At 30.5% G+C, this 27025-nt stretch overlaps 1 protein-coding gene across 3 annotated transcripts in view; it reads right to left on the minus strand.

Moving 5' to 3' along the window:
• LOC142334463 (uncharacterized) overlaps positions 1–27025 on the minus strand; it is a 71351-nt gene that overhangs the window by 23707 nt on the left and 20619 nt on the right. For all 3 annotated transcript variants that reach the window (XM_075382518.1, XM_075382519.1, XM_075382520.1), the window contains exons 2-5: positions 23964–24084; positions 12270–12716; positions 7681–7839; positions 5126–5263 (exon numbers count right to left, since the gene is read on the minus strand). In XM_075382518.1, coding sequence (XP_075238633.1) covers positions 5126–5263; positions 7681–7839; positions 12270–12716; positions 23964–24014 — 795 coding nt within the window. In that variant the 5' untranslated portion in view covers positions 24015–24084. The remainder of the gene's footprint in view (positions 1–5125; positions 5264–7680; positions 7840–12269; positions 12717–23963; positions 24085–27025) is intronic.

Raw genomic sequence — 27025 nt, forward strand, 5'->3', positions numbered from 1 at the left:
CTAATCCAAAATGGCACCAAAAATGTGTTTCTTTTAGCTATGTAGAACTATGATTGTATGCTGCCCTTTAATTTTTTATTATTAGAGGTATCCTGATTCTCTATTTGGAAATCTTCTCCAATGAGAGACTAAATCAGTAAGTGCCAATTAAGACTATTTGGACTTCAGATGGGTAGGGGGCAGGAGTGGCTTAAACATTTTAAATGGGACATATGTCATGTGATACTTGTTTTAAAAGTCTTTACAAGACAAGCAAAACAGTATCAAACAAAATTTAATTCTGACTATTTAAACCAAAATGCTACAAATGCTAACTAAATAAAAGTGTGCAAATTAATCATTTTTTCATGTGTAATTAATTATAACTTTTAATTTAAAAAGAAGTCCTATAAATGATTATTTCATGCAATCACTGATGCCTATTATTGATTATTAACAGAAATTTCTGCTAATATACCTTCTCCAATAACTTCATCGGTATTAGACCGGCCAGGCTTTTTATCATTAAAACAATACCAGTGGATTGACATTTTTCTATTAAATTTGTGACTGTGATCCTGGAAAATGTTATAATTAGGATGCTGTGTATTAAATGTATTAACTGTTCCTTAGTATGTTTTGATTTTCCAAAAATAAAAATATTATTTCTACTATTTCTTGAATTGAAAAAAGCATTGGTTTTAACCCAGGAGTTGTATTCATGCATTATGGATTTTAAAACTTTTTGTTGGAAAAAATTAGGTTTTTAAGTTAGGTAAAAAAGATTAAAGAAATCAACAATTTAAAAAAGAAGCTTAATTTATATTTAAAAAGTGTAACCTTTTTATTTTTTGACCTTTGTAATTTAAATTTTTTTTAAGCTTACTAATAAAAAAAAACATAAACTTTATCCAAAAATAACACTATTGCAGTTAGTTATGCTTAATATCTGTTAGCTACTTATCACAAAATCAACAATGAATATAAATTTTGAAAAATGTAACTTACCTTTGGTTAATTGTTGATCAGCTGTTGACATTGCCAACATATGAGTTAAAAATTATTTAAACACATTTCTATTGAAATAAATTTAAAAATTGTTAAATCTTGACGATACGTTTAATTAAAAAAACTATTAGAAAAAATTTAATAATTTTTAATTAACATAATGGCATTTGGGTTGCCATTTTCATTTAAATAGAAAGAATTTGATTTTTTTTATACCAAATATACTAAATATACCAAATAAGCCAAATATTCTAAATTGGGGCTTACTGAGTTAGCTTCTCTTACAGAAAATTTCTAAAGAGATAATTGGGATACCTTAAATAATATAAAAGTTAATGGGGAGCATACAACCGTAGTTCTAGCTATCTGAAACTAACACATTGTCAGCTGCCATTTTGGATAGGGCAATCAGAATTAGCTTTAATTGTATCATTTTTTTTTTGTTTCATTGAGTTCTTTAAAATGATATATCGAATGACCATTAGTTTCATTTGAAATTTTGGAGTTGCTGGCCACCTTCCACTGTCCAAAAAAAAAGAAGAAATATATGTTCATTGAAGGAGCCCCTCACCTCTCAGTACATGGAAGAATGTCACAAACAGTCCTGTTATCTCAATCACAAAAAAATTTAAAGGGGATATAAGTTACTTTTCAGCCATCTGGTATAAATGTGTGTTATGTATGCGATGTTAATGTTTCATTAAAGACACAAACATTAACAGTATCAATCTGTTTTACAAACTTCTAAAAAAAGAAGGGTAATGTTTCAAAGATCATTCAATTATTGAATTTACTGTTAGAAATCAAAGATTATTTTTATGTGAAATGAGAATGCTCTCTCTCTCACTCTCTGTATATATATATATATTTATAATCAAAAACCAACTTGAACAACTCAATTACAGAATTACAAAGTAAGTTAAATGACACTTACCTTATTTTATTTTTTTTATTCCAAAAGCACTTTTGCAGGATACTGCATCATCAGTTGTATAAAAGATATATTTATATAAAATTAAAAAAAAATTAAAATTACAATATAATTGTACGTTATAATTAAAATTAAATTTAAAAATAAAATAAAATAAATAGAAAATTTATACTATGTAAACTGGCCAGCCAATGTTACATTACTGAATGGATTTGAAGCAGCAACAGATGGCAGCACGTTTTAAAATAAAAGTAGATATAATCATAATGCATACAAATAATTTAATTCAAATCCACTCAGTAATGTAACATTGGCTGGCCAGGTTATATAGTATAAATTTTCTATTTATTTTATTTTATTTTAATTTAAAATTTTTAATTATAATGTCATATTTATATATATGTAGTTATATATATGATTGTAATTTTAATCTTTTAATTTAAAAAAAAAAAATTATATTTGATTTATAATTTTATATAAATATACCTTAAATACTGATGATGTAGGATCCTGCGAAAGTGCTTTTGGAATAAAAAAAAAGGTAAGTATTATTTCATTTACTTTGTAATTCTGTAACTGGGTTGTTCAAGTTCGTTTTTTATTATAAAAATACAATATATTGGTACAGAGGAATATGGGTCTTATAAGTATTGATTAAAAAAAAAAAAATATATATAAAATCCTAAATAAATTTTGTTTTACTACACACACACTGCAGGAGTCAATAACTATCCACAATTCAATTGTGGATAATGTTTCCATGTACTTCATTTGCTGCAGAAGGTTCTTTATGCTCTCAGAAAAAAAGTACTTTTGATTGAGCAACAAGCCAAGCATGTATCACATCTTTAGTTCTTGTTCAAAGAAAAATTGACACATCTTAATGTTTCATCTGAGAGGATCAAACAGGAGGGAAATCAGGATTATGTGGAGGACAGGTATATATATCAAACTTGATTTTCTTGAGGGGTTTCAACTATGTAGGCAACAGGTTGCAGAAGAGCATTTTCATGCAACAAAACAATACCTTCAGCTTTCCACAACATTTGCTTTGGTTTGAATTGCATATTCAATTTCATATTCTCAATAAGTAGTGCATTGTAACGAGCCCTGTTATTTATTGAAAATCTTTTCTGAAAATGTTTTAGTACTGGAGTTCCAAAAGAACTGTTAACACCAACTTTCAGATTGTCCAGCTAACAATTGACTTTTGAATTTTTTCTTGTAAGGCAGACATGGAATGTTTCCATTTCATACCATGTTTCTTCACCAGTAATTATTTTACATAAATAAAAAAATCACTTCCTTTATCATAGTGGGTAGAATTTTATTAACAGATGTCCAAGTGCATTTTTTTATGTAGCATTGTGATTCTTTTCGGTTTCACTTTACACAAATTTTAATGAAAGTTAGGTCTATAAGTTAGATGATTTCAAAGAAAAAACCATGACTAATTTGCAAAACATTCGCCACTTCATCGATAAGCAAATTTGTTCCTCACAACCACGACACATATGAATTTAATGTTGTCATTACAAACAGGTGTCTGGCTCTTTTTATGTGCAACCATTTTTGAATTTTTCAATCATTCATAGATCACTCTCTTGTGGTAAATCACTGTGCTTCATATATTGTAGTTTTCTGTAGATTTCAGAAAGATTTTCTGAAGTCTTCTGCAGATTTTAGAAAAAGGTTTTACTGAATTTAGCAGGGCAAGTCTAGTTAAAAGGGTATTGGGAACTTGTCTACAATGAGGCCAATGTCTATTGACTTACTTGATCAAGCATAAAGTCATTATTACAGCACCTGGCTACATAAATACTATATGATCCCAACAAAAAACCACTAATTTAACAATGAAAAATTCTAGAAGATGCTATTTAATTTGGTCACAATCAGACAACGAAGCACATAAAAATGTACCTTAAGGGTCCTGTATCTCAAAGTTTTTTCACATAATTCATGCTCTTTAGGAAGGGAAGATACTTTCTTGATGGTGTTTGGGGTCTTATTCAAACCCAAACCCCCTAAAAAGGTAGGGAAAAAGTCTTTTTTTTTGTAATTTCTGAACTCAGAATCACATTCTTGTATTACTAAATGATTCCATTACATTTGTGTGCCATTTTGGTTATCTATTCAGGCAATATCATTTTGGGGTAGGAGATGATAAGCCTAATTATTTAGTTTTTTCATCAGTTATTGTTTTACTTTACCAAACAAATTTTTATAAAACTCTGTACGATGACTTCTAAATATGAGTCATTAATGCCAATTGATTTTGCTTATAATTAATTATTCAATAGGGTAAAGAGGTACAATCACGATGGGTCCATATTTTAAAATTCTACTTAAAGAGTAGAATAACTTGTTTTTACATCAAGTCTTTACTTGTATACTTACATACTTTTACATAATGTTTAATTTTCGTTCTGTGTAGCAGTCTCAGGGGGCAAAGTTCTTTAGACTTTCTATTATACTCAAGCACTAAGCATTGCTTTGCAAAATCTGATAACATAAGCAAGTTACAGGATGATCTTAAATTTTACCAACCAATATGTGGGTAATTTTAAACAACTTCCAAAAATTGTAATGATTACAGCATTATTATAAAATACAATTTATATATTTCATAAAATGGAAATATTATAAAATATTGCTATTTTCTTATGGTTACAACAAAATGTACACAAGCTATTCTTCACATCTAATGATTTTCAGGAAGATAAAATTCATAAATTCAAAAACAAGATTCTAAAACATATGTTTTGAAAAAAATTGTTTGGTCAATCTGATATTTTAGGGAGATTATAAATATGTGAGATTATAAGTTAATAGCTATGCAAAACTGAATTTTTTTTTATTGGCTAGTAATCATTTTATAGTTTCTTAAAATTGAACTTTCAATAAGTCAGTTCATTAATTACGGTTTTCAGTTTTCTGCCGATAAAAAATAAAAATAAAAATGTTTTCCAGATGTAAAAAAGATTGGTGGTTTTAACAGATTAACTATATACTTTGTATATTTTTCTTTTGATGATTAAATTAAGCTTGAAAATTACACCTCTATAGTAATTAAAATTTATTTAAATTCTTTAAATCTATTTTACATAACTGAGTTCTCTCTTTTGGTTAATCATTAAACTTAAATTTTGTAAGATATCAATAAGAAAAGAAATCCAATAAAAGTAAACTAAACTTATAACTCACTGGGTTGCTGGCAAGTGTATCTTCATCATTTGTACCATCTGTTTGTAAGGGATCTTCTTCCTGGTCACCTTGTAACGGATCTTCGTCCTCTTCCTGGTCCCCTTGCAATGGATCACCTTCCTCCATCCATAGTGGATTCTGAAAATCACCATAATAAGTAAGTAAAAAGACATAACTAAATTTTAGCTTAAAATAGAAAAAAAACATAACTTATCTTAAAACAAATATCTATTTTGTTAAAAATAATTAAATTGCTACCAACTGTTCCAATCGAATTAACTATGTTGGTATTTTTGGTATTTGTCGATTTGTGTCCCACCTAATTTATTTTGATGGTTATCTGGACGCCACCTATTTTTCACTTTTTCTTGCCAAAAAACTGCTATTACAAAGTTATATAATCTTAAAAACACTTTGATTTTAAAATTATTTAATGTTAATTAGACAAGGTTAGCGAGCAAAGTGAGCATTAGGTTATGTTAATATCGTATGAAGTTCAGTACATGAAATCATTAATTAACCTTTTCCCATCACAATGATCCGTGGTTGATTAGCGCTCCGCGAAAATATGTTGGTTGCCTCCCTTCATAGTCTTATGCTACCCTCTTGTGAAAAAAATTTCAAAAAATTACAGTATATTAGAGATTTAACAGATTTTGACAAAAAAATTGAAACAGTACAAAAATTATGATAATTTAATTGCAGAATTTTTTTGTACATTTCTGCCGCGTTTTTTATTAGCGAAATTTTTTTTTTGCTTTTTGTTAATAAAACATAGTTTGCTGATTTAAAGAATAATACTTTCAAGCAAATCGGTTGAAAATTGGGCAAAATGTGATGAAAAACCCGTGTCATAAATCACAGATTAGTAACATATGTTAGTATAAGTGAAAGTAGATTCAGAAAATTACATTTTATAAAAATTCCCACCACTCAAAAGGCTATTCAGATTGACAAAAAAACATTTTTACTGTATACTGTTATTCATTACGAATCGATATGTGTTACATGTTTACCAATATCATTTGTCAGAAAAGATATTTATAGACCTCAAGTAAAAGTGACGTATTTATGACCACAAATTCCTTTTTTTTGTGTCCCGTATATCATAATTTATTATGTGTTTCAATACATCGATATGTTGCTAGTAAGATAAGCTATTTTTGTAAATAATAAATAAATCCATAATCCTCACAGCAATTGCAATACATAAGAGACACACACACACACACACACACACACACACACACAAGCACATTTCTGAAAAAAAAATGGTCATATTCTTTCTAGTCTAAATAAAACATTTTACATCGTATAAATGTTGTTCAAGTTGTATAATAAAACTGATTACTTTGTGAATATAAAAAAAATAACCGACTTAGATACCATATAAAATGATTTTGTAACAGCGTTTTAAAACTGACGCCATACATAACCAGTTCCAAGGCTACATGATCTGAAAAGGTTAAGTTACCAACATAAACTAAATCTCACTTTGCTCACTTACTTTAACTAATTGACATTAAGTATACAAATTATACACAGCACTTTGGAGGAATAATAAGCTTTCAAACCATCTAGTGTTTCATTTTTTATTTTTATCAGTGCCTATATTAAAAAATAAAATAGGTGGGACACTAACTGACAAGTATTGAATTTTCTTAAAGGTTTAATAATTTACATTAACTTCAACAACAGCTTTTAATATAATTCAATAACTTCTTTAATTTAAAATTCAAACTCGTTTACAGTATATACAGGATAATGAAAGAATGTACCAACGTTTAAGTTGTCATAATTTTATAACAAACAGTTTGATGTTTTGAAAATTAATGGAAACGCTTAAATGTTAACAAATTGTTATATTTTACACACCTGAGTTTACATTTTACAATTTATATTCTATCATATCTTTCACTCTTTTTGACATAGATTGAATTACTTTTACGTACTGTTTTTTTAAAAATTATGGACCATATGCTCTTGCAAACAACCCTTTATTTAGGGTCAATTTAACCCAATTCTCAATAAGGTTAAAATCAGTTGAATTTTCTAGCCAGTGTCACAAACAAATAACATCATTACTTGAAGTTTTATGCTGCTTTGAAGAATGGCAGGGAGCAAGGCCATGCTGGAACACCCAAGCTATTATTAAAAGGCTCCTGTACTTTGTTAACACTTTTTAATAACTGTCAATGTAAATATAATGACTTGTAATTACAGCAGCAACTACCAGGTTTTGGTACTACCAGTAGTACCAAAAGAAAAAAAAAAACAAAACACCTCATTTTTAACTGTAGTATCATAAATTTTATAAATAATCTAATAATATTTACAGTGTTTTGCTTAAGTTAAAAGATACTTCATAAAAATGACATATCTCTAACAAACATTCTATATTTTCCACATTTTCAAATTCTTCTAGTGTTCTATTGTATTTTGAATTAGTCATATTTCACATCGTATTCTATATCATTAACAGATAAGTTTTGGATCCCATTACCTGTGTTTCTGAGCAACTACTGTACAATAATTAATTAGATAGAAATACAAACCTCTTCTAATTCACTAGTAGCCCCAGTTGCAGAGATGAATGGCAAATTTTCATCAGTAGCTTCTGTATCTATAGGTAAAGATGACACAACTATATCTGTGGTTTCCAGACCAAGGTCATCATCGTCTATGTCTTCATCTATATCATCATTTACATCCAGCTGCCGAAATAAAATAATGTGATTAAATTATGTTTGGTTAAAAGATATTACTAGAAATTAAAAAAAGAATTAAATAGATATACATATAAAATTAAAATTGGAATGGCGTTGACAGATAAAAGCCACAGTAAGAAAGATGCCATGATTGCATGGTATAGTGTTTTTTTTAACTATTTCAGTTTAATTTTAAAAACTGATAAATAATTACAGTAATCAAACAATATAACAAAATAAAATCTACAGTGAATAACAGCTGTGTATTCTTATTGAATGCACTTTTTGGAAAAAATAAATTCTCAACTAAATTAAACATGTTAGTAATAACATAAATAAAGTGTATTCATCAGAGAATGACAATACAATTAACAAAGTTTGCTTGTGAGAGGAAAAGGATGCGGCAGAATCACATTAAAAATTAAAATTTATAAATGCATAACCCTTAAGATCAATATGCACAGTAATCTAATTTATTAATTACAGCATCATTAATTGTTACTCCTACTCTCATAAGTATTTATATTTTTTAATTCTATATTACTACTTATTTATTAATCAGTAATAGATTATTTCTTATCTCTGTTCAAAAAATGAAAATCAATCAGGATTTATATCTTCATGTTTCTCAATACAATTTCATTTAATTACCTATGTACAGAATTTCATAAATAAAACAATTAAACACACACACACACATGCGCACACTTAAATAATTAAAAATTCATAATTTATTATGTAAAGTCACATAATATTTTTAATTTACATTTATTAATTAATAATTTATTATTTTTAATTTTCCCTGTTTTATTTTTTTTTTTCAGGTGAACTGGATGATTTTGAATTATTTAGTTGAATTATTATCAAGGGTTCTACTGCAGTTTCAATGATGTTATCCTATTCCCAAAATATCTCTCAATTTTTTTCTATAATATGGCTGACAAAATTTTTCCAGTATTCTTTTCTGATGTTATTTGTAACCTCCAAATACAGATTCTTAATATCAAACATCTTGATGTTTTGTTTCCACTTATGACTGAATCATTCAAATATGCTCAAACTAGCTCTATAAGATACAGTTCACAGTGGTAGAAAGATAAGGGGAGAACTATCATGACTATTTTTTTTTACTGAGCCATTTAAAAGATTTTATACAAATTGAATTTACTTTTTATCTATTATACTTGTTTTACAAGTTAAATTTTTAGTGTCATTGTCAATCGCTTTACTTTTAGACCTAAACCACGCTTTTATAGCATCTTTAGTCCATGAAGCAATCAGAACTTTTTCCTTTATGTGGAGTGTTATCAAGTAAAATCATTATTTTTTTTGTACAAATGAAGGAACCTTTGCAAACTATTTGTCAAAATTTATCCCATTTATTTCTTCATGAAATGGCCTGCTTTTTTGCCTCAGAAATTCACAGGCCTCCTTCAACGAATGTTTTTGCTTCCTATCTATATAATAATAAGTCTCTCTCCCCTTTTCCCAGATGGCACTGTATTTTCCATACAGAAGCCAGATAAAAAAGCATTTTTGATGATTTTATAGTCACCCCTTCCCATACTTTATTATTTATACAACCAGTATTCAACTACATTTTATCAAGAAAAAGTATTCTTACTTTCTTATCTCATTTGTTTTATGATCCCTTAGTAATTTATCATAAAATTAAGTTCTTTCTATCACAAACAGTCCTAATACATCTAAAATTTAAGTTTTTTAATCATTTGGAAAACCTTATCGATATTTGAAAGTTCATTTCTGAAGTAGAACTTGTTTACTTTCTCCCGATTCATTGTTTTGGTCTTCTTTAAAAATTAACTTCTCCAATCAATTTACATTCTCTTAGGACTTTGCATACTATACTTTCACTTGTTCTGGATATACCTGCATCTTTATTGACTTAATCAGAAACTAATGCGTTATATTTTGTTGAATTTTGGATTGTAAAAATTTGTTATCGCATTTTATTTTGATTTTTTTTTTTAAAAAGGTTACGAATAACTATTTCTTTCACAGCTGTTTGTTTGAAAACATATAATGTAAAACTAGTTTTGATATAGAATGTAATATATTTAAATAATTTAAATAAATAACATTTATTTAAATAAATAGTTTATTTAAATAAATGTTACAAAAAATAAATAAGATAAGACATAAATCCTTCAATAAAAAAAAATGAAGTTTCAAAAAACCATCTCTTAAAATAAATCGCATTAAAAACTAATAAAAACCAAAGAAAGAGTCTACATAAATAAAAAATTTACTTATGTATCTTAAAATTATTATATGGATTTTACAAATTTATATTAAAGACGTAATTAAAGTTTAAGTCTTCTATGACTTGTGTAATTGAATATGCTAGTAAGCAATTGCATCTCAAGTCTAACCAAAAAAAAATTAGCTAGGCCTATTATATAAATTGTTGATAAACAGAAGCAATTGATGTCGACTAGACTGCAAGACGGTTTATGAATAGGGCCTAGAGTATGTGAAGCAGACATCCATTTAAAACTAGTGAGACCTTGCATTTTTACCAGTATATGCACGCTAAGATAAATATTTGTTTGATAAAAATGAATATAATATAACTAAACGATCCGCTATATAAGTGCAACAAAAAAATAACAAAGTAATATTAACATCGTACAAATAATTAATTAATTCAATAGTGATAATGCATCTTGCACCATTTAATTTTTTTAATAGTGTAATCACCTAGGCAACAACATATTTATGAACATTGTTTACGGATCTAAGGGTTGTTACTGTCTTCAGCAACATAGTGACTATACAACTAGACATAGTTCCAAGAGTCAATACCGTTCTAGTTTTAATACAACTATAATTAATGGACATAAAGTAATGGAAAGTGAGTAAACAAACAATATAAAACATCTCACTGACACTGCCTTAATTGACTTATCTTGCAAGAGATGTACAGTTTACAACAAACTATTTTAAGGATTTAGCATTAAATTAAAAATATTTCTCAGATTACAGACTAAGGTAATATTTGCATTGATGAAAAACGTTACAAAGAAAAACATAAAAGATTAGGGCTATATAGAATAATTTATTGCAAATAGGTTCTTCTACATGGAAAGATTTTTCTCTTTATTCAGTGAAAAATCTGTATACTTATATCCTGGTGTTACATCTTAGAAACTAGTGAATGAAATAACGCTATTTTTCATGAAAATAAAAGTAAGAAAGAAAAACACAACTTACTTTTTATGAAGTATATGTATTTGGGTTATTTATATAAATAAAACTGTACTATCTGTCTGTACATTTAACTTTTTTCTTTTTAATATATTTTGTTTATTATCCATTTTACAGGTAATCACGGTAATGTAAATTGTTTCTGATTTTTTCGTGTCTTCTATCACACCATCACATAAGAATCAAATAGGGAAAGAAAGAAGATAAATCAACATTTCATAAAAAAAGGAAAATTATCTCTTCAAAAAATCAAATGAAATGTTAAGTCATCACTTAGTTCTACACAAAAAAAATAATTTAAAATCAAAAAATAACTATGAAAAGTAAAAATAAATGGAGATGCAAACAGACTACATACAAAACTTGATAAAAATTTGGGATATATATATATATATACATATGTATAAGTTGAAAAACCATCTAAGCTATTTGGTGGCAGATGAATGCAAGTCAAGGTGCTATTTATAAGAAATTGGAGATTAACAATAAATAAACTCCCTGGAGTGTACATTTCCCATTGGAAGGCTGGAAAATAGAGTAGAGCCACATTCTACTTCTGAAGTAAGAAATTAAGTAAGTAAGAAATTCTGTCAGTAAGAAAAGGAAATAACATATTCACACGAATATCTCACTCAGTGTTCAAGCAGTTATAATCTATGTTACATGGCTTGTTGATATGATAAAATAGAGCAACAAGAAGGTGGGATAAGAGAAAAAGCTGTACGACTTTAAACAAACAATTTTTACAAAGCTATGAAACAGTCAACAGTAAACGGAACTTGATAAAAGGCACACTACTCTCCGTTCCCTTCATCTGCTCTTCTTTAAATATGTAACTAGAGGAATTTTTATTTTTTACTATTATGATCTTGGACACATATATTTTAACAAGAAAGATAAGATATAAGATAAGTTTGGTATGGTGATCCAAATGGCTTAAAGGTTGTTTCTGATCTGGGTTTTGCACACAGGATTCAACCACTAGCTGAAATAAAGTTAAAGAATGGTGCTCAATCATAAGAGACATAATATTACAGGGGGTGCCTAAATCATGAGAAATATTATGTTGGAAAATTTTGCCATTCCTGTTATTTATTTAATTTTATACTTTTTCTAGTTTTTTAAGTTTTTATGGCCAGAGCATTTTCTAGTAAAAATTAAAGAACTTAAAAAGTAACAAGTAAATCATAAATAATACTAAATATTACCGGCTCAGCCTTGACTATAGTATTAATATCACTGTTATCATTTTCACAACTAATATCATCATTCTCTATATCACTGTCTTCATCATTATCATTATCATTTTCAACATCATCATCATCATTATTATTATTATTACCAAGTTCACCGTTACTGTTATCCCCATTATCATCATTGTTAACACATTCTTCTCCATCACTGTTTTCCACATTCTCTTCATCATTGTTATCACATTCTTCTCCATCACTGTTTACTTCATTTTCTTCATCATTGTTGTCATCGTTATCATTATCATCATTGTTATCACATTCTTCCCCATCACTGTTTTCCTCATCTTCTTCATCATTGTTATCACTATCTAACTGCAACGGGTCTTCTTCCATGGTCACCGTTTCAGTGTTTTCAGCAGCATCTGCCTCACCATCCACTGATGCAAAGTCAACAATCTGTTGCTATTAAAAACAAATATAAAAAAAATACCATTAAAAAGTTACACAAAAAATATGATATATGTATGATGTAAATTTATATTTTTTTAACACTCAAAAAATTTTTTGTACTATTTACTGAAAAAAGGGGGTGCTTACATTTACTCTAAAAGTAGACACTTGAATCACACATAATGATGGGATCGAAAAACTTGCGTATCGGACTAAATGCATAGATTAGAAATGAGATACAATAGAAATTAAAAAAGATTTTTCCTGGAAAGTTGTATCTTCTTCAGTTTTGCATTGAATTATCAAACATATTTTGTAAGAAAAGATATGCTTTCTACAATTGGACAAAGCATATCTGGAAATCTTATTTAATTAGTTCTGACATTGATAACAAATATTTTTAATTTTGTTGATTCATACTTGTTTTCAGTATGTTTCAAAGTGTTTAGGATTGTATTTGAACTTATTTTTATGAAATATTTATATTTAAAAAGAAAATTAATGTTAAAATTAAATGAAATAAGAAAAAATTAAATATTAAAATTAAAAATATGATCTTTATAAGTATCATCCTAAACTATTACAATTTCAATTCCTAAATATATTATTCCAATTAAATTACTGTAAAAAGGACCAGACCAGTTAAGTTTCTTGCACTGACTAAACAAATTAATTACATCACTGCTTTTCAGAATGCTGTACTCTTAAAAAAAATTTTGTTTCTTTTCACACATACACATATATTAAAAATAACAGTTTTTTATTATACAATAATGTTACAAAGCATATTTTTCTTACAGTAAGGGCCATTTCAACTTAGTGGTTGATTTATATATTGGAAATAGATAGTACTTGCGTAGCATGTTTATTTGTATCATTCATTAGTCATCTGTTAGCAACAACAGTGTCATATTCATATTAGCTGTCATGCATAACCAAATTGAAACTGATGTTAAAATAAATAGTCCCATGAAGTGTGAGATTGAAGTAGCAACTTCCTTCATAAAAGTGAAAAACAAATCTGCTGTTGATAACCACAGTAAAAATTATATTTTTATGATGGACTAAATGTTATGAGTGAAGATATAGTTTGAAAATAAAGCGTTTTTTTTTTGTTTTTTTGTTTTTTTGTTTTTTTGAGAAGGCAGGCTGAATGTTCATGATAAATAATATAACAGTTGTCCTTCTATGATCACAAATGATATGTTGGGAAAAGTGAAGTAAAACGTTTGTAAAAAACTTACAATTTCAGTTCCCTATACATTCCTTTTCACAATTATCAAATGAATTATAGACATTTTGCATTCAGTAACTTTGAAGATTTTTAATAGAAGAAATATCTTACAGAAAATTATACACCTGGTGGCTGGAAAAAGTGTTGACAAATGGATATAAGGAAAAATAACTTGCTGTAGTTCAAACATTTTTGCAGTGCTATCAAAATAAAAGAATAACTGCTTACTTGCCTGATTGGAGATGAGGTTTGGATATCGTAAAATAATGTTGAAAAGCATAGCCATTCATGCAATTGGCAGCATCATCTCGAGGCTGAAGAAGTTAAACAAAAAACACTCGTGTATGAAGCTTATGGCTGCTGGTTTTGGATCAATAAAGGGATTTCACTTTATCCTTTTATTGATCCGAGTTCCTTGAACATAAAAGAACTGTAAATGATGATACATATTCAAAACTTTTAAAAAACTTTGAGGTGTTACTTTTTTAACAAAAATGTGGAAAGCTGTGCAATAGGATTTTATTCCAGCATGACAACAACTGACCACATACTACAACAAAAATGGTTAAAAGAAATTTGCTGGGACACCTTCAAAATCTACTACACAGTCAAACCTCGCACCTAGTGATTATTATCTTTTTCTCCATTTAAAACGATAGCTTGCATCGCAGAAGTTTGAAAATTATGAGGAATTGAAAGACAAAGTAATCAATCGGTTTAAATAACCGGGAGAAAAAGCTTTTGAAGATGTAATAATAAAGCAAGTATAAGTATACGAAAAATGTGTTACGTTGAATGATCACTATATGGAAAAATAATTTCAAGTTTATTTTACTATTGGTAAGTTTTTTGTATATCACTTGTTTTTGTTTTTATAAAAAACAATTCTTACTTAAAAAAAATGTATCTTTCATTTGCAATTATCAGAAGAAAATGAACATCATATAGGGATGAATGAAGAGAAGTCTATTCTCGCTTGCAAAAAAACATGTACAGCACATACGAGCTGAAATATAATTTACATGCACTGGAACGTAACAGAACAAACATAATAGGAGAAAAAATAAATATAAATTTTTGTAGAAAATAAAATGCTCTTTTATGCCATAGACTATCTCTTTATTTAAAAGTTATCAGCAAATGTGCATTACATTTCAGCCACCAATGTTATTTATACACTTATTTTCTAAAGGTCTAACTAGTTTAGTTTTATTTCAGCATGTTACATATTTAAACATTTTTATTTAAACAGATTGAATGAAGTTGATTGGTGAGACACAATTTTTTGCACTGTTTGGTTGACATACATTTTAGTGGACTGTAAATAAATTAGTTCTTATTATGCTTTTAGTTTTGTAGATTAGCTGGGGTCCCATACACATTATAAACACATAGAATGTAAACAATAAACAAATGAAATATTTCACAATCTCATCCACAGATGTTAAAGTATATTGTATTCATAATTTTAGGACCAAAACAAGAGAAATATAAATTTATTACTACAAATGTTCCATCAACTATAGTAACTCGAAACTATACCTGTAACAACAGGTTATTCATGCCAGTTCCTAAAGGTTTAAACTTTTTTTCTCCAAATAGATGCCAACTGTCGTCTATAATTATGGCAACATTAAAACATATTTTACAATAAATTTAAATAACATACTTATTTTTGAGAATTTTCAACTATAATAAAATACAATATAAAAATGTCATATAAAACACTAAGATACTTAACTTGTAATGATTAATCAGTTAGTGTTTTACTTTTTGTTTTGCCACAAAGCATTCTTAGTTTTTTATTTCTTCAGATCATACATTATTTTTAACTTTTACATAAGATAAAAAATGAAGGTGAAAGACCTGCACTGTTCTTTATCTTACATGATTTTTTGCTAATGTTCTTCATGAATGATATTAAATATTGTTGATTGCATAAATTTCTACTGGAGCAGTCAGAAATGCCTGTACTGTGAGCAATAGTCAACCAAGGTCAACATTTTGTAAAAGTATGGCTTGTTCTATAACTTAAATAAGAATGAAATAACTGACAAAAGTCATTAACTGTACTTTATCCAAAACTTTTAATAATAAATGTAATTTTATCAATAAGATAACTTTATCTTAATTTTAAGTTAAAAAATAATAAGACCATGAAATTATATATTTTGAGAAGTTTAAAAGTATCATTATGTCATTTTGTCAAAAAAATTAAAAATGAAATTTATTTAATTTATGAAAAACCTACTACGTTTAGAAAACCCAGCACATTTATTTGGACATACAAAACACAGTTTGATTTCAGTTCAACAGATCTATTTTCAAATGCAATAATTTAATCATTCACTAATAGAGTTAAATTTATATCAACTATGTTCTTAAAATAAATAAATATATATATATATATAAAGTGATTCAGGAAAAAGGTAAATACTTTGGCAACTGATTCCAGGGCTTGAAATAATGAAAAAAGTTCAAACAAGTTCATATATCGAGTTACAGCTAGCAAAAAATATCATTTGGATTTCAATTCCTTTGCTGAAATGAGATCATACTGAAACTTTTATGGTGTTTTATACGGGGCAAACTTGACGGTTTCTTATGTTTTTTGACCTGAAACATCAAATAAAACAGGTCCCAGAATTATATCTACCATAATTTTTATGATATCCATCTAACATAAAAATTTAGAGATGAAAAACACTTTTTTTTAGGTTTGAAGTACAATAACATTGTTAAATGACAAATAAATGTGTAAATTTTGTTATTAACACTTGAAGAGAATTGAATTCTAAGAAAATGATGTAATAATGTCTATGAAAAACAAAAAAAAAAAATCAAATGTTATTATTGAAAACAAAACTTAATAGGAAAATGTTGAGTATGTAAAAAATAAAAACACTGGTTTTAATACAATAAATATTTAAAAATTAAAATACTTTAAAAGAATATTCACAGCAATTTATACTGTATAATAAGTATTCAAAAATTCGACCATTGACATTGTTCCACTTTTCAATTCATTTCTTTACATTTTCTGTCACCAACCTAATGATATCTTCATGTTCCTTGATGAGGGCAGCAGCACTGAGAATGCAAGCTATCAGTTCATCATGTATGTCTACTTTTTGCTTGTACATCTCACATTTCATCCATCTATACAGTGATCTAAGGGAGTAAGGTCCAGTGATCTAAGTGGCAAATTACTAGCCCTCTACATCCAATCCATTTACCAGTTAATTTTTCATCTAAGGATTGTCTTACCTCATTTGTGAAATGTGTTGGTTCCCTGTAAAGTTGATACTATATTTCAATTTATTTCACTAATGAGAAATTCATTGTTTAAAAATTCTAGATAATTTCTCCCTGACACGTTGTTCTAATATGAAACAGCATATTAACTGGTTGTCAACTCTCCCACAACAAACGTTCACCAAAAATCATTGCTGTAAATTTAATTTAATTACAGCATGTGAGTTTTCTTCAGACCATCGATTTTAATTCCATGTGTTGTTTATGCCATTACAAGTATAAGTGGCTTCATTTTAAAATAGTTAGAATAGTGAGAAAGTTGTCAAGCCAACTTTCTGAACATAATGAGAGAGTCTGTGAGCATATAACATCTTCCATAATGTACTTTGTGGAATTTTGAGTAGTGTAGAAATTCTTCATGTGCTGGTTGTAGGACTAAGCTCTGCCTATTTCATCACCATGTAACATTTGACGTTCAGATGAAACATGAGTGCTAGGAGGTTCTATTCTCATGAATTAAAAATTCATGAGAACAGAACTTCAAATTACTAAAAGAGAAAACTTCAAGAACTAAAATTCAAATTAATATCATTGAGTAACAGGAAGAACTGGAGGTAATTGTATTTACAGATAAAAAAAAGGCACTGAGCTCTGATGTCTAGCGGACAGTAGATCTTGACTTTCCTAATATTGATTAAGATGTGGGTTAAAGAACACTGTGTCAAAGGTCAGATGGTTTGGTCAGACTGCATTGAGGATTCTAAGAGCGGTGGCCTGAGCCAACAAATTAGCAATGTAGCTGTAGTATGCAGGAACTAAAAGGGCACTTTCTGCTCTATTCTATATGGTTGCACACGGATAGAAAGGTAACCTACTTTTGTATGGTCAGAATAGAAAAGATTAGAATTACTGAGAGGATGTTGGTAGATCAACATCCCAACCCCCATTAGGGAAGAAACCCACCTTGTGACGATTCCGGTTGTTACACCTCCCTGTTCCTAGCCCTGATGGGCTGTAACGGGAGTTGTCTTTAGACCCTCTAACTGATTACACCTCACAGTAATAAGCCAGGCCTCGGTTGGGATGTCATCAATGTAAATGCCTCAGTAGACATTTACATCAGTGATTTTTAACTCAGCTTTTGCCTTTGCTGCAGGCCTCTTCTTGACATCTTGACTGTCCTACATCGTTGCCCTTTGAACTAGCTAACTGAGTTCGCGGAAGCACAAACCCCATGCCTAATTCTACATTTAAATAAGCTACTTGTGATTGTAAATGTCTCATATTGTACAAGTCTATTTGGTAAATATAATGTATACCACCAGCAATGTTGATTGCAACAACAGAATTTATCCCTATTTCTCTTAATGTTCTCATCTCTTTCTGATCTACGCCTTCAATTAGATTACTACTACGGACTCCAGTCTGGTCTACCAGGGAGAGATGGACAGACCACCGACACTCACTCAGCTCCATCGCAGAGTCCTGCACGACATTTACTTCATCACCTAAAACAATCATCGTCGACATGGTGCTACACCCTATGGCTGCATGGATACCCTTGCCCTCAGCATTGCAGTCACCATCCCCCCAATAGCTACATTATTATTCATTTATTAACTCGCCCTCGTCCAGATGGCGCTATACCTCACGGCTGCATGGCTAACCATGCCCTCGGCAGTGCAGTCACCGTCCCACCAACAGCTTATTCTTTACATAATTCCCAATATACTTCTAACTTACAGAGGCATGATGCCAATGCGCTTACCTCCGACCAATCTAACTGTCCAGGCGGTACCCTAGCCATACAGAGTACAACTCTATTCATACCCTCTCAGCTGATCTGCTCAGTGTGAGATACTTCAGGAAGCCAGCCACTATTGTCCATTCTCTATGGGTCTTCCAATTGACCCGCAAATTCAATAAGAAATCTACTCTCTCAAGTTCCCTAGCAACTCTGGAATGTTCAGCCTCGTACTGGGGACAAACATAAAAGACATGGTCCGCATGTCATCAACTGCACAATCCGGGCAAAGGCCTGAATTGACCAGACCAAACCTAAGCAAACTGTCCCTAAATGCACCATGTCCTGTTAGAAATTGTGTTATGTTCCGATTGGGGGAAACCCACTTAACCGCTCTCAATTGCCTAACATCCAGAAATATACCATGCGTATATCGAATAGTAGAAGATTCTTTCTACCTAACTTACCAACAGTCAAAACCTTAATCTTCAATCTCTTGTATACGCCCTAGGAGTAGAAAGCCTTCCTTCTTTGACACATACCTTTTGCTATGTTCCTTAGCCAGAATCTATGTGTTTATATCCAGCGATTACAGAGACTACCTCTTGCGAGACACTTCTGTAGCCCCTGACAAAAGCTAACAATAGAAGACGCTGGGCTCACAATAAAATTCCCTAAACACTGAAATTGCATACAATGAGCCAAGACGGGCACAGCATTCAACATTATGGCTTCACAGACATCTTTATAAAGAATTAGCATGGTATGGAAATTCAGCCCCAATCAGGGTGGACTACCCTTCGAACACCAAAGAAAGCATCAATTACCTTCCTTGCGACATACTATTGGTGTTCCTTGAATTGAAGTTTCTCATCAAGGATTACACTCAGATATTTCTGAATGGTGACATACCTTATGGGAAGGCCGCCCATTACGACTCGTGGATGAGTCGCGGCTAGGCAACCTTTTAGAATCATCATAGTGGTCTTTTCTGGGCTAAAGACCATTTTATGCTGAAGACTCCACGACCTTAGTACCTTGCATGCCTGTGTTGTTTGGCATTCTATCTTATTCCTACAGTTTCCTTCAACCAGCAGCAACTTATCATCGGATAAGCGATAATGCGGCAGGTACTAGGCAATCTCAACTGCATCAGAGTTGAACTTGACAATCCAGATGAGAGGACCTAAAACACTGCCCTGTGGTCATCCTTTTGACAAGGTCTTTCCTATTTCCGAACCACCATTGCGAAGAACGATGGTTCGGTTGCTGAAGTAGCTTGAGAGAGTTTCTATCTCATTTTGTGTGCAACCTCTGCAATTGAAACAATGCAGAGGGCCACCACAGATTATTGAAGGCCCCGGATAAATCCAAGAAGACACCAATAACATATCTGCAAACACAAGATGATGCTATATCTAATACCTTGAGAACTGCGTCCTCTATTCCCTTGCCCGGGTGGAAACCATAATGTTTGTCCATTAACAAATGATTGGAAGTTAACCTCCTATTTATTCGGAGGTACGAGACCTTCTCGAAGACCTTACCTATTACAGGCAAGAGTGTCAGAGGCTGATAAGATGAGCTTGGGATCTTTGTTGCCACCTTTGAAAAGTAACTTCAATACACCATGTTTTCAATAAACTGGAAAATCTCCAACAAAGAGCATTCTATTGAAAACCCTAGTAAGGGGACCAATGATTATGGGCAATGTACGAACAAGGAGCTCCATTGTGATACAATCATATCTGCGGGCTTTATTCCTAGCTAGACTGCAGATTACCTGATGGACCTCCGCCTCTGTGATCTCAGAACCAAACTTGGGAACCCTTTGGGCTCAGCGATGATACGAGGTTACGCCAACCTCAGTATCATCTGGAAGTAGATCGTTTATCAGAAGACTGAAAACACGATCCTTATCTATTACAATGCCATCCTGTGTTGAGAGATACGACAGAAGAATGTCTTTTTTTTCTTATGTCCGAGAACTCTATAAACTACACCTAAGGGTCCTTATTTTCTTGCTCTTTTACAAAAGAGTGCTAGGAACCTTGCTTAGAAGACCTAATCTTATAAAAGTACTCGGCCCTTGTCCGGTGATAGTCTGCAAGCAGAGCTGCACGCCGTTCATGGTGGTTCCAGAGGGTAAACAAAAAAGAAAGCTCTTTTTTATTAGAAAGGGAGAAATCCTAGCAAAGGGTTAAGGAAAATTTATCTTCCTCATTGTACCTCAAAACAAGAAACCTTATACTAGTTTCCTTATTACTGGTTACATCTTTAACTGACAAGGTCGATCAAAGTCTCTTTAAACTCCCAGGTGTTTTGTTTTTTCAAGTGGACCAACAACCACCCAAGAATTGTTAAGTGAAACTGACATTAAGTTTCCACAATTACTGGCAATTTAACAGACCACTTCAGCAGAGTGTGTGCATATTGGAGTTAGGGCTGCATACAACTGGGTTTACCCCAGAGAACATTGTTTGAGACTCATTATGTAGTGTCATCCACCCACTGGCACGATAGTTTCCACCAAGGGTTACGGCTGTGTTTTTTGTAAGGTGTTGCGTCTCACACTACTGATTGTAAGCAAAAGTGTAAGAGTGTAAGATGTGTTACTTTGTAAAGGTACATGTTATAATATGTGTAGTGTTCTTGGTGAAGTACATGTGTATGGTGTATTAAGTTTGGCAGCTTAGTGTGTAGTGGGAAGAAAAGCTGCAGAGGCAAGGACCATGGGAACACCAAACCCCAAATTCTTAATGAGTAAGACTTCCTATCAGGGTTATGGTTTGGGACATAAAACAGCTGGTTTTTTTTCTTATACTTTGTTTTAATAATAAAAGTTTTTTTTGTTTCCATAGACTTTATTGCATAAAATCTTCTCAAAATAAAATTCTCTATACGTTTTGATAATAAAATTAACATATTGTATTTCAAACAAAAAAAAACCTATTTTTTGTCACCAAATTTTTCTGTTTTGCTTTGGGATATCACAAAAACTGCGGGAGATACAGTTTTGGGTTCATCTTTTTTCAATTTTTATGGTCAAAACTTAAGAAACCATCAAGTTTATCCCTTAAATAATGCCTTAAAAATTTCAGTATGACCTAATTTCACCGGGGCACTGGAATCCAGGCAAAAGTTTTTGTTCTACCTATAATTTCATAACAAAGCGTTTTCAGAAATATGTTTGTATGAACTTTTCCCTTATTTCAAGCTCTAGAATCAGTTCCCAGATTATTTTCCTTTCCTCCTGAATCACTATATATACGAAATGTGTTCAAAGATAGCTGGCCTTTTATAATAGTGCACCAATGCACATTTGCTCCAACAAATGTCAAATTTTAGAAATGCAATGCCACCTGATGCATCATTTACCATTGTTAGTTTTCTAGCTATAATAGTTGGAGTAAACATGTGGACTAACTGTCTCCTGTTGAATTTTTAACTAAGGGAAAATGAAAGATCTCAAAGAACATAATTGTGTTAAAATTTTTTAAAAAGTCAGTAAAATGTTTGCAGACATTTAGAATGATTCAGAAAGCATTTGGAGAAGACTACATGGGCAGGTTGCAGTTCTACAAACACTCCAATCATTTTAAAGAGGATAGAACATTGAACAATGAAGATTTCAGACCTAGATGACTTTCCATGTCAATAAATGATGTTAAGTTTGATGCAGTTTGTGAAGCTTAACTGTCTAAGTGATTGTTAAGGAAGTGCATACCAGCATTTTTAAGATCACATCACAATTCTTACAATATTTGTTGATCGATGATCAGAAACAGAATTGCATCATCAGTCCATCAGTCAAGACCTTGGTTGTGCCAATACTTATCAAAAGAAAAAATATTATAACAAAGATGAGACTTGAATTCATGACAGTTAGCTGAAAACCTAGATGCAGTCTTCCCAGTGGGTAGGGAAAGCATCATCCCCTACCTAAAAAAGCTCCATGAACTCAGTCAAATATGATGGTGATATCAGTGATTTTTTTTGACCGGAAATGCTTGGTCCATTATGAATTCATTTGATCTGGTGAGGTGATACATCAAAGTTCTGTGACATTTAAGAGATTGTTTATACAGAAAGAGGCTTGAGTTGTGGGAAACCCGGATTTTGATATTGTGTCTGCTCAAGCCATTTCTTATCTGCCATTATTTGAGAAAAATAAAAATTGATATACTTAAACAACCCTAAATCTCAGCAGACTTTTTTTGTTACCAATTGAAAGCAACCATAAATGATATCCTCAAAACACGTTTCAGGAAAAGTTCCAAAAATGGAACAAACATTGGGATCAGTTATTGCCAGAAATGGGGATTATTTTGAAGGGAATAAGTCTAAATAATGATGTAGATACATGAATGAAGTTTTAATCATACAAGTTTGATCTTTTTTTTAACAAAACTTGTACAAGTAGCTGTGGAAATCTTTTTAATAATAATAAGAAATATAAACAAATATATTTTACTGAATATTACCAATAATTGTAATAAGAAGTTATAATAATAAGAAAAATAAAACAAATTTCAATCTTATATTTCTGCAGCAAAATAAACCTAATGAATAACCTACATTACATTATTGTATATATCAATGTAAATTCAAGTACAAACTGTTCTGTATGCATTTTTTCTATCTAAACATTTCATAATATATATATTTTTCTACTTCCTGAACACATAAAATATATATTTTGCTACTTTCTAACTAATAGATGAAAAATGTTGACATCACATATTGAAACAGTCGCAATCAATGTAAAACCAAAAACTAAATAAGCAGCATTATTTATACTACTTTCATATTAGAATTCTTTGTAAGTTAAGTTGAAATAATAACTGTTTAAACAATATAAAACAACTTCTTTTTTTTAAAAATAAATTTTACTTTTGAGTAAACACATTTAATCTGCAGCAAACAAACCTAATCAGTAGTTGGGAATAGATCTTTCTTTAATTGTTAATAAACATAATCATAATTATGAATTAAAAAAGGGCATAAATTACTGCAAATCTCTTACTTGTTCAATGAAGGGCCCATCTTCATAATTATTCTGAACGTCTTCATTCATTACTACGCTCAATAATATTATTTAAGGTTTTGTATTAAAATAATACAAAATTAATTTCATTAATACATTTCTGCAAAAAAAAGAAACACAGAAGAAACATAAAAATTTATTTGAAATTAACAAGTTTTTTTATAATACATATCGACCTAACTTAACACATTCAGTGGAAAAAAAATTTAACAGTTATAAAGGACAATTAAATGAAGTTTAATTGTCCTCTAAAGTGTACTCAGCATTAGTGACATAAAAGTGCAGTAAAATTTATTCACTTGGTAAAAGTACCTGAACCAAGCTTTATTTTTCTTATACGGAGAATTTCTGTAAAATGTAGAGTAGGAAGAACAATAAAACATTCTGGTAACCTGTTATGTTTCATATAAAGTCAAAATTTTTAAGCAATATTCGTTGCTACTCTAAACATCTTTGGTACATATACTTTTGTTCCTTAACTACTAAACATGGATATGTCACTCAAAAGTCACAAGTAGTTATGTGATTAATTAAGCTTTAATTATGAGTGGTATTGTACATATTGATCAATATCTCTTTTATTACCTTACTAAATATTTATTATGCTTACTTATACATCCGTTTAAAGTAAAACATCATCTCTTTAGGCTTCCTCAAAGTCTGGTGTCTATAAGTATGAATCATGTACACTGATACTTACACAAAATTACAAATTTTAATTCATACATGTATTTAAATTTAGAAATGTAAACAATCTTTGTGAAAAGAATAATCACTAATTCTTAAAAAAAAAAATTATCCACCTATATAAAACCAAACAACAGAACTGTTAATGTGAACCCCAACAGAATACTTTGTTGTACATTAAAGGATCTGTTATTATGCATCCATTTGTCATTTTTTAACAACTTCAAAGAAAGGTTAGGTTAGGTTATCAGTTTTACAATTTTTTTAAAATGTATGTTACACAATATCTCCAGTGTTAGTAAACCGATTTTGATAATTTATTTTAATTGAAGGGGTATACTTTCAAAATGACTATTAATTAACTAAAATATTCATTCATAAATAATGACTTCCTGACAAAATTCTAACCAAATCCGATGTTAATCTTAGGAAAAATACAAAAAAAACATTTTTTTTAATGGATGTTTTAATGCAGTATCTCCAACGTTAGTAAAACAATTTTTTATATAATTTTTTTTTTTAATTGAAAGTATACTTATCAGAGTGGTCCGATATAAATTTTAAACAAATCTGATGATAATCTTAGAAAAAATACCAAAATTATTATATAATATATATATATATATTTCAGTAATAATGTAATATATTATATATAGCTACTAGATATCATTAAAAATTGTGAAATAAAATAATATATAAAAAAAATAAAAATAGATTTCAACAAGTTACAGATAATTACATTTTTATTTATTTATTAACTAAAGTAAAAGTACTTACAACAAATAACTATTTTTGAAGTCAGTGCCAGCCAATCCAAGTTAAACAAAAAAAAAACCTATGATCTATATAATACAATTCTACTTCAAACAATGCAAAATTGGTAATCGAAGTTTTACTAGTGGTGTACCTTGAGTTGTTTTCAATTCGGGTGTAGCTTATCTGTAGTAGATGGCATAGACAATTGTAACTGGCATCGACTGATAATATTGTTTATTATTCTTCAAGTGATAAACTTTTGATATTGGAATTAATTTAATTAATTTCGGTTGTTGTTATCTCTTGATAAGATAGACTGCTGTAGCTTAGTTTATCAAGCTATCATTTATATATATATATATATATTTTTTTTTTTTTTTGGGGGTATCAACGGATGCGGAATTGTCCCTTAAGTACAATTTTGAGACATGCGACGTCGTAGCTCCCTCCCATCTGAGGATACAGCCTTACAAGGGGCTGGACCCTCGAAGGGAGCAACTGGAAGGAGGGAGAGTGGCACAGTGGACACTGAAGGTATGGATACTACGGTGAGCACCCAGGAAAAGAATAAATGGAGGGAAACCGAGGCAGAGTAGCCAAAAGACCTAGAGCGGGTTCTTCGGAGGAGGAAGAAACCCCTCCTATTCTTGAGGAAATTACCTACAAATTAGGTAATGCAATCACACAACTGAGACACATGACTGGCAAGGGGAGTCAAACTGCAATCAAAGCCCATGAAAGGGAACTTAAAGAAATATATGAAGACTTACAAAGACTGTGTGAAGAGAAAGCGGGGACAAGTAATCAGACCACTCAGACTGAAGGTCATTATAACAGCGAGATGTCGGACATTTTGGATGTTGATCTATCAGACGAACAATTGATAGAGAGACTGCCCTCCAGATGGTCAAGGTGGGTGATGAACAGGATCACTCAGGTTAACGCAGCAAAACCTGGAGAGGGTAGTTGTCACTTTGTAGACTTGAATGGCATAAGACCAAACAGCCTATATGCAGGAGCAACGCCTGGTGCAATGTTTCTTCAGGAATCAACGATACTCGAAGACAGTAAGGTCACAACTAATGGTACAAGATACAGTCATCTATGACTCCAGTTGTGGGGATAAGGAAATGGCGTCACACGTGCTTAAGGCACTAAAAAGAGTAGTGGGTAACTCTGAGTCTTCAGTTTTCGTGATACCAAATGGCCCTCCAGGCATTTTGATTAGGAAAATAGTAATATATATTTTAAGGAAGGGGAAGACCTTACCAAGGATGGTCCTCCCCAATCCAAGTGACAATCCGAGACCAAGATCCAGATCGGCGTCTGTAAGGCGAGGAACCCCACTGGTCGCAGAGAGTAAAACCATTGTTGTACAAGCACAAGGGAAAACATACGCTGATCTATTAAAAACTATGAAAGAGAAAGTTAAAGTAGAGGAGGCTGGAGAAATTCTTTCTATAAGAAAGGGTAGAGATGAACAGCTAGAAGTTAGGGTAAGTGGAGTACAGAAGGCAGGGGAGTTTTCTGCAACGCTGAAGGATAGAGCAGGGGATCTTCAGGTCGATATATGTAACAAGGGAGACCGTAGAACAGTT

The sequence above is a fragment of the Lycorma delicatula genome, chromosome 1 (genome assembly GCF_047948215.1).
Source record: "Lycorma delicatula isolate Av1 chromosome 1, ASM4794821v1, whole genome shotgun sequence".
Taxonomy (NCBI): Eukaryota; Metazoa; Arthropoda; class Insecta; order Hemiptera; family Fulgoridae; genus Lycorma; species Lycorma delicatula.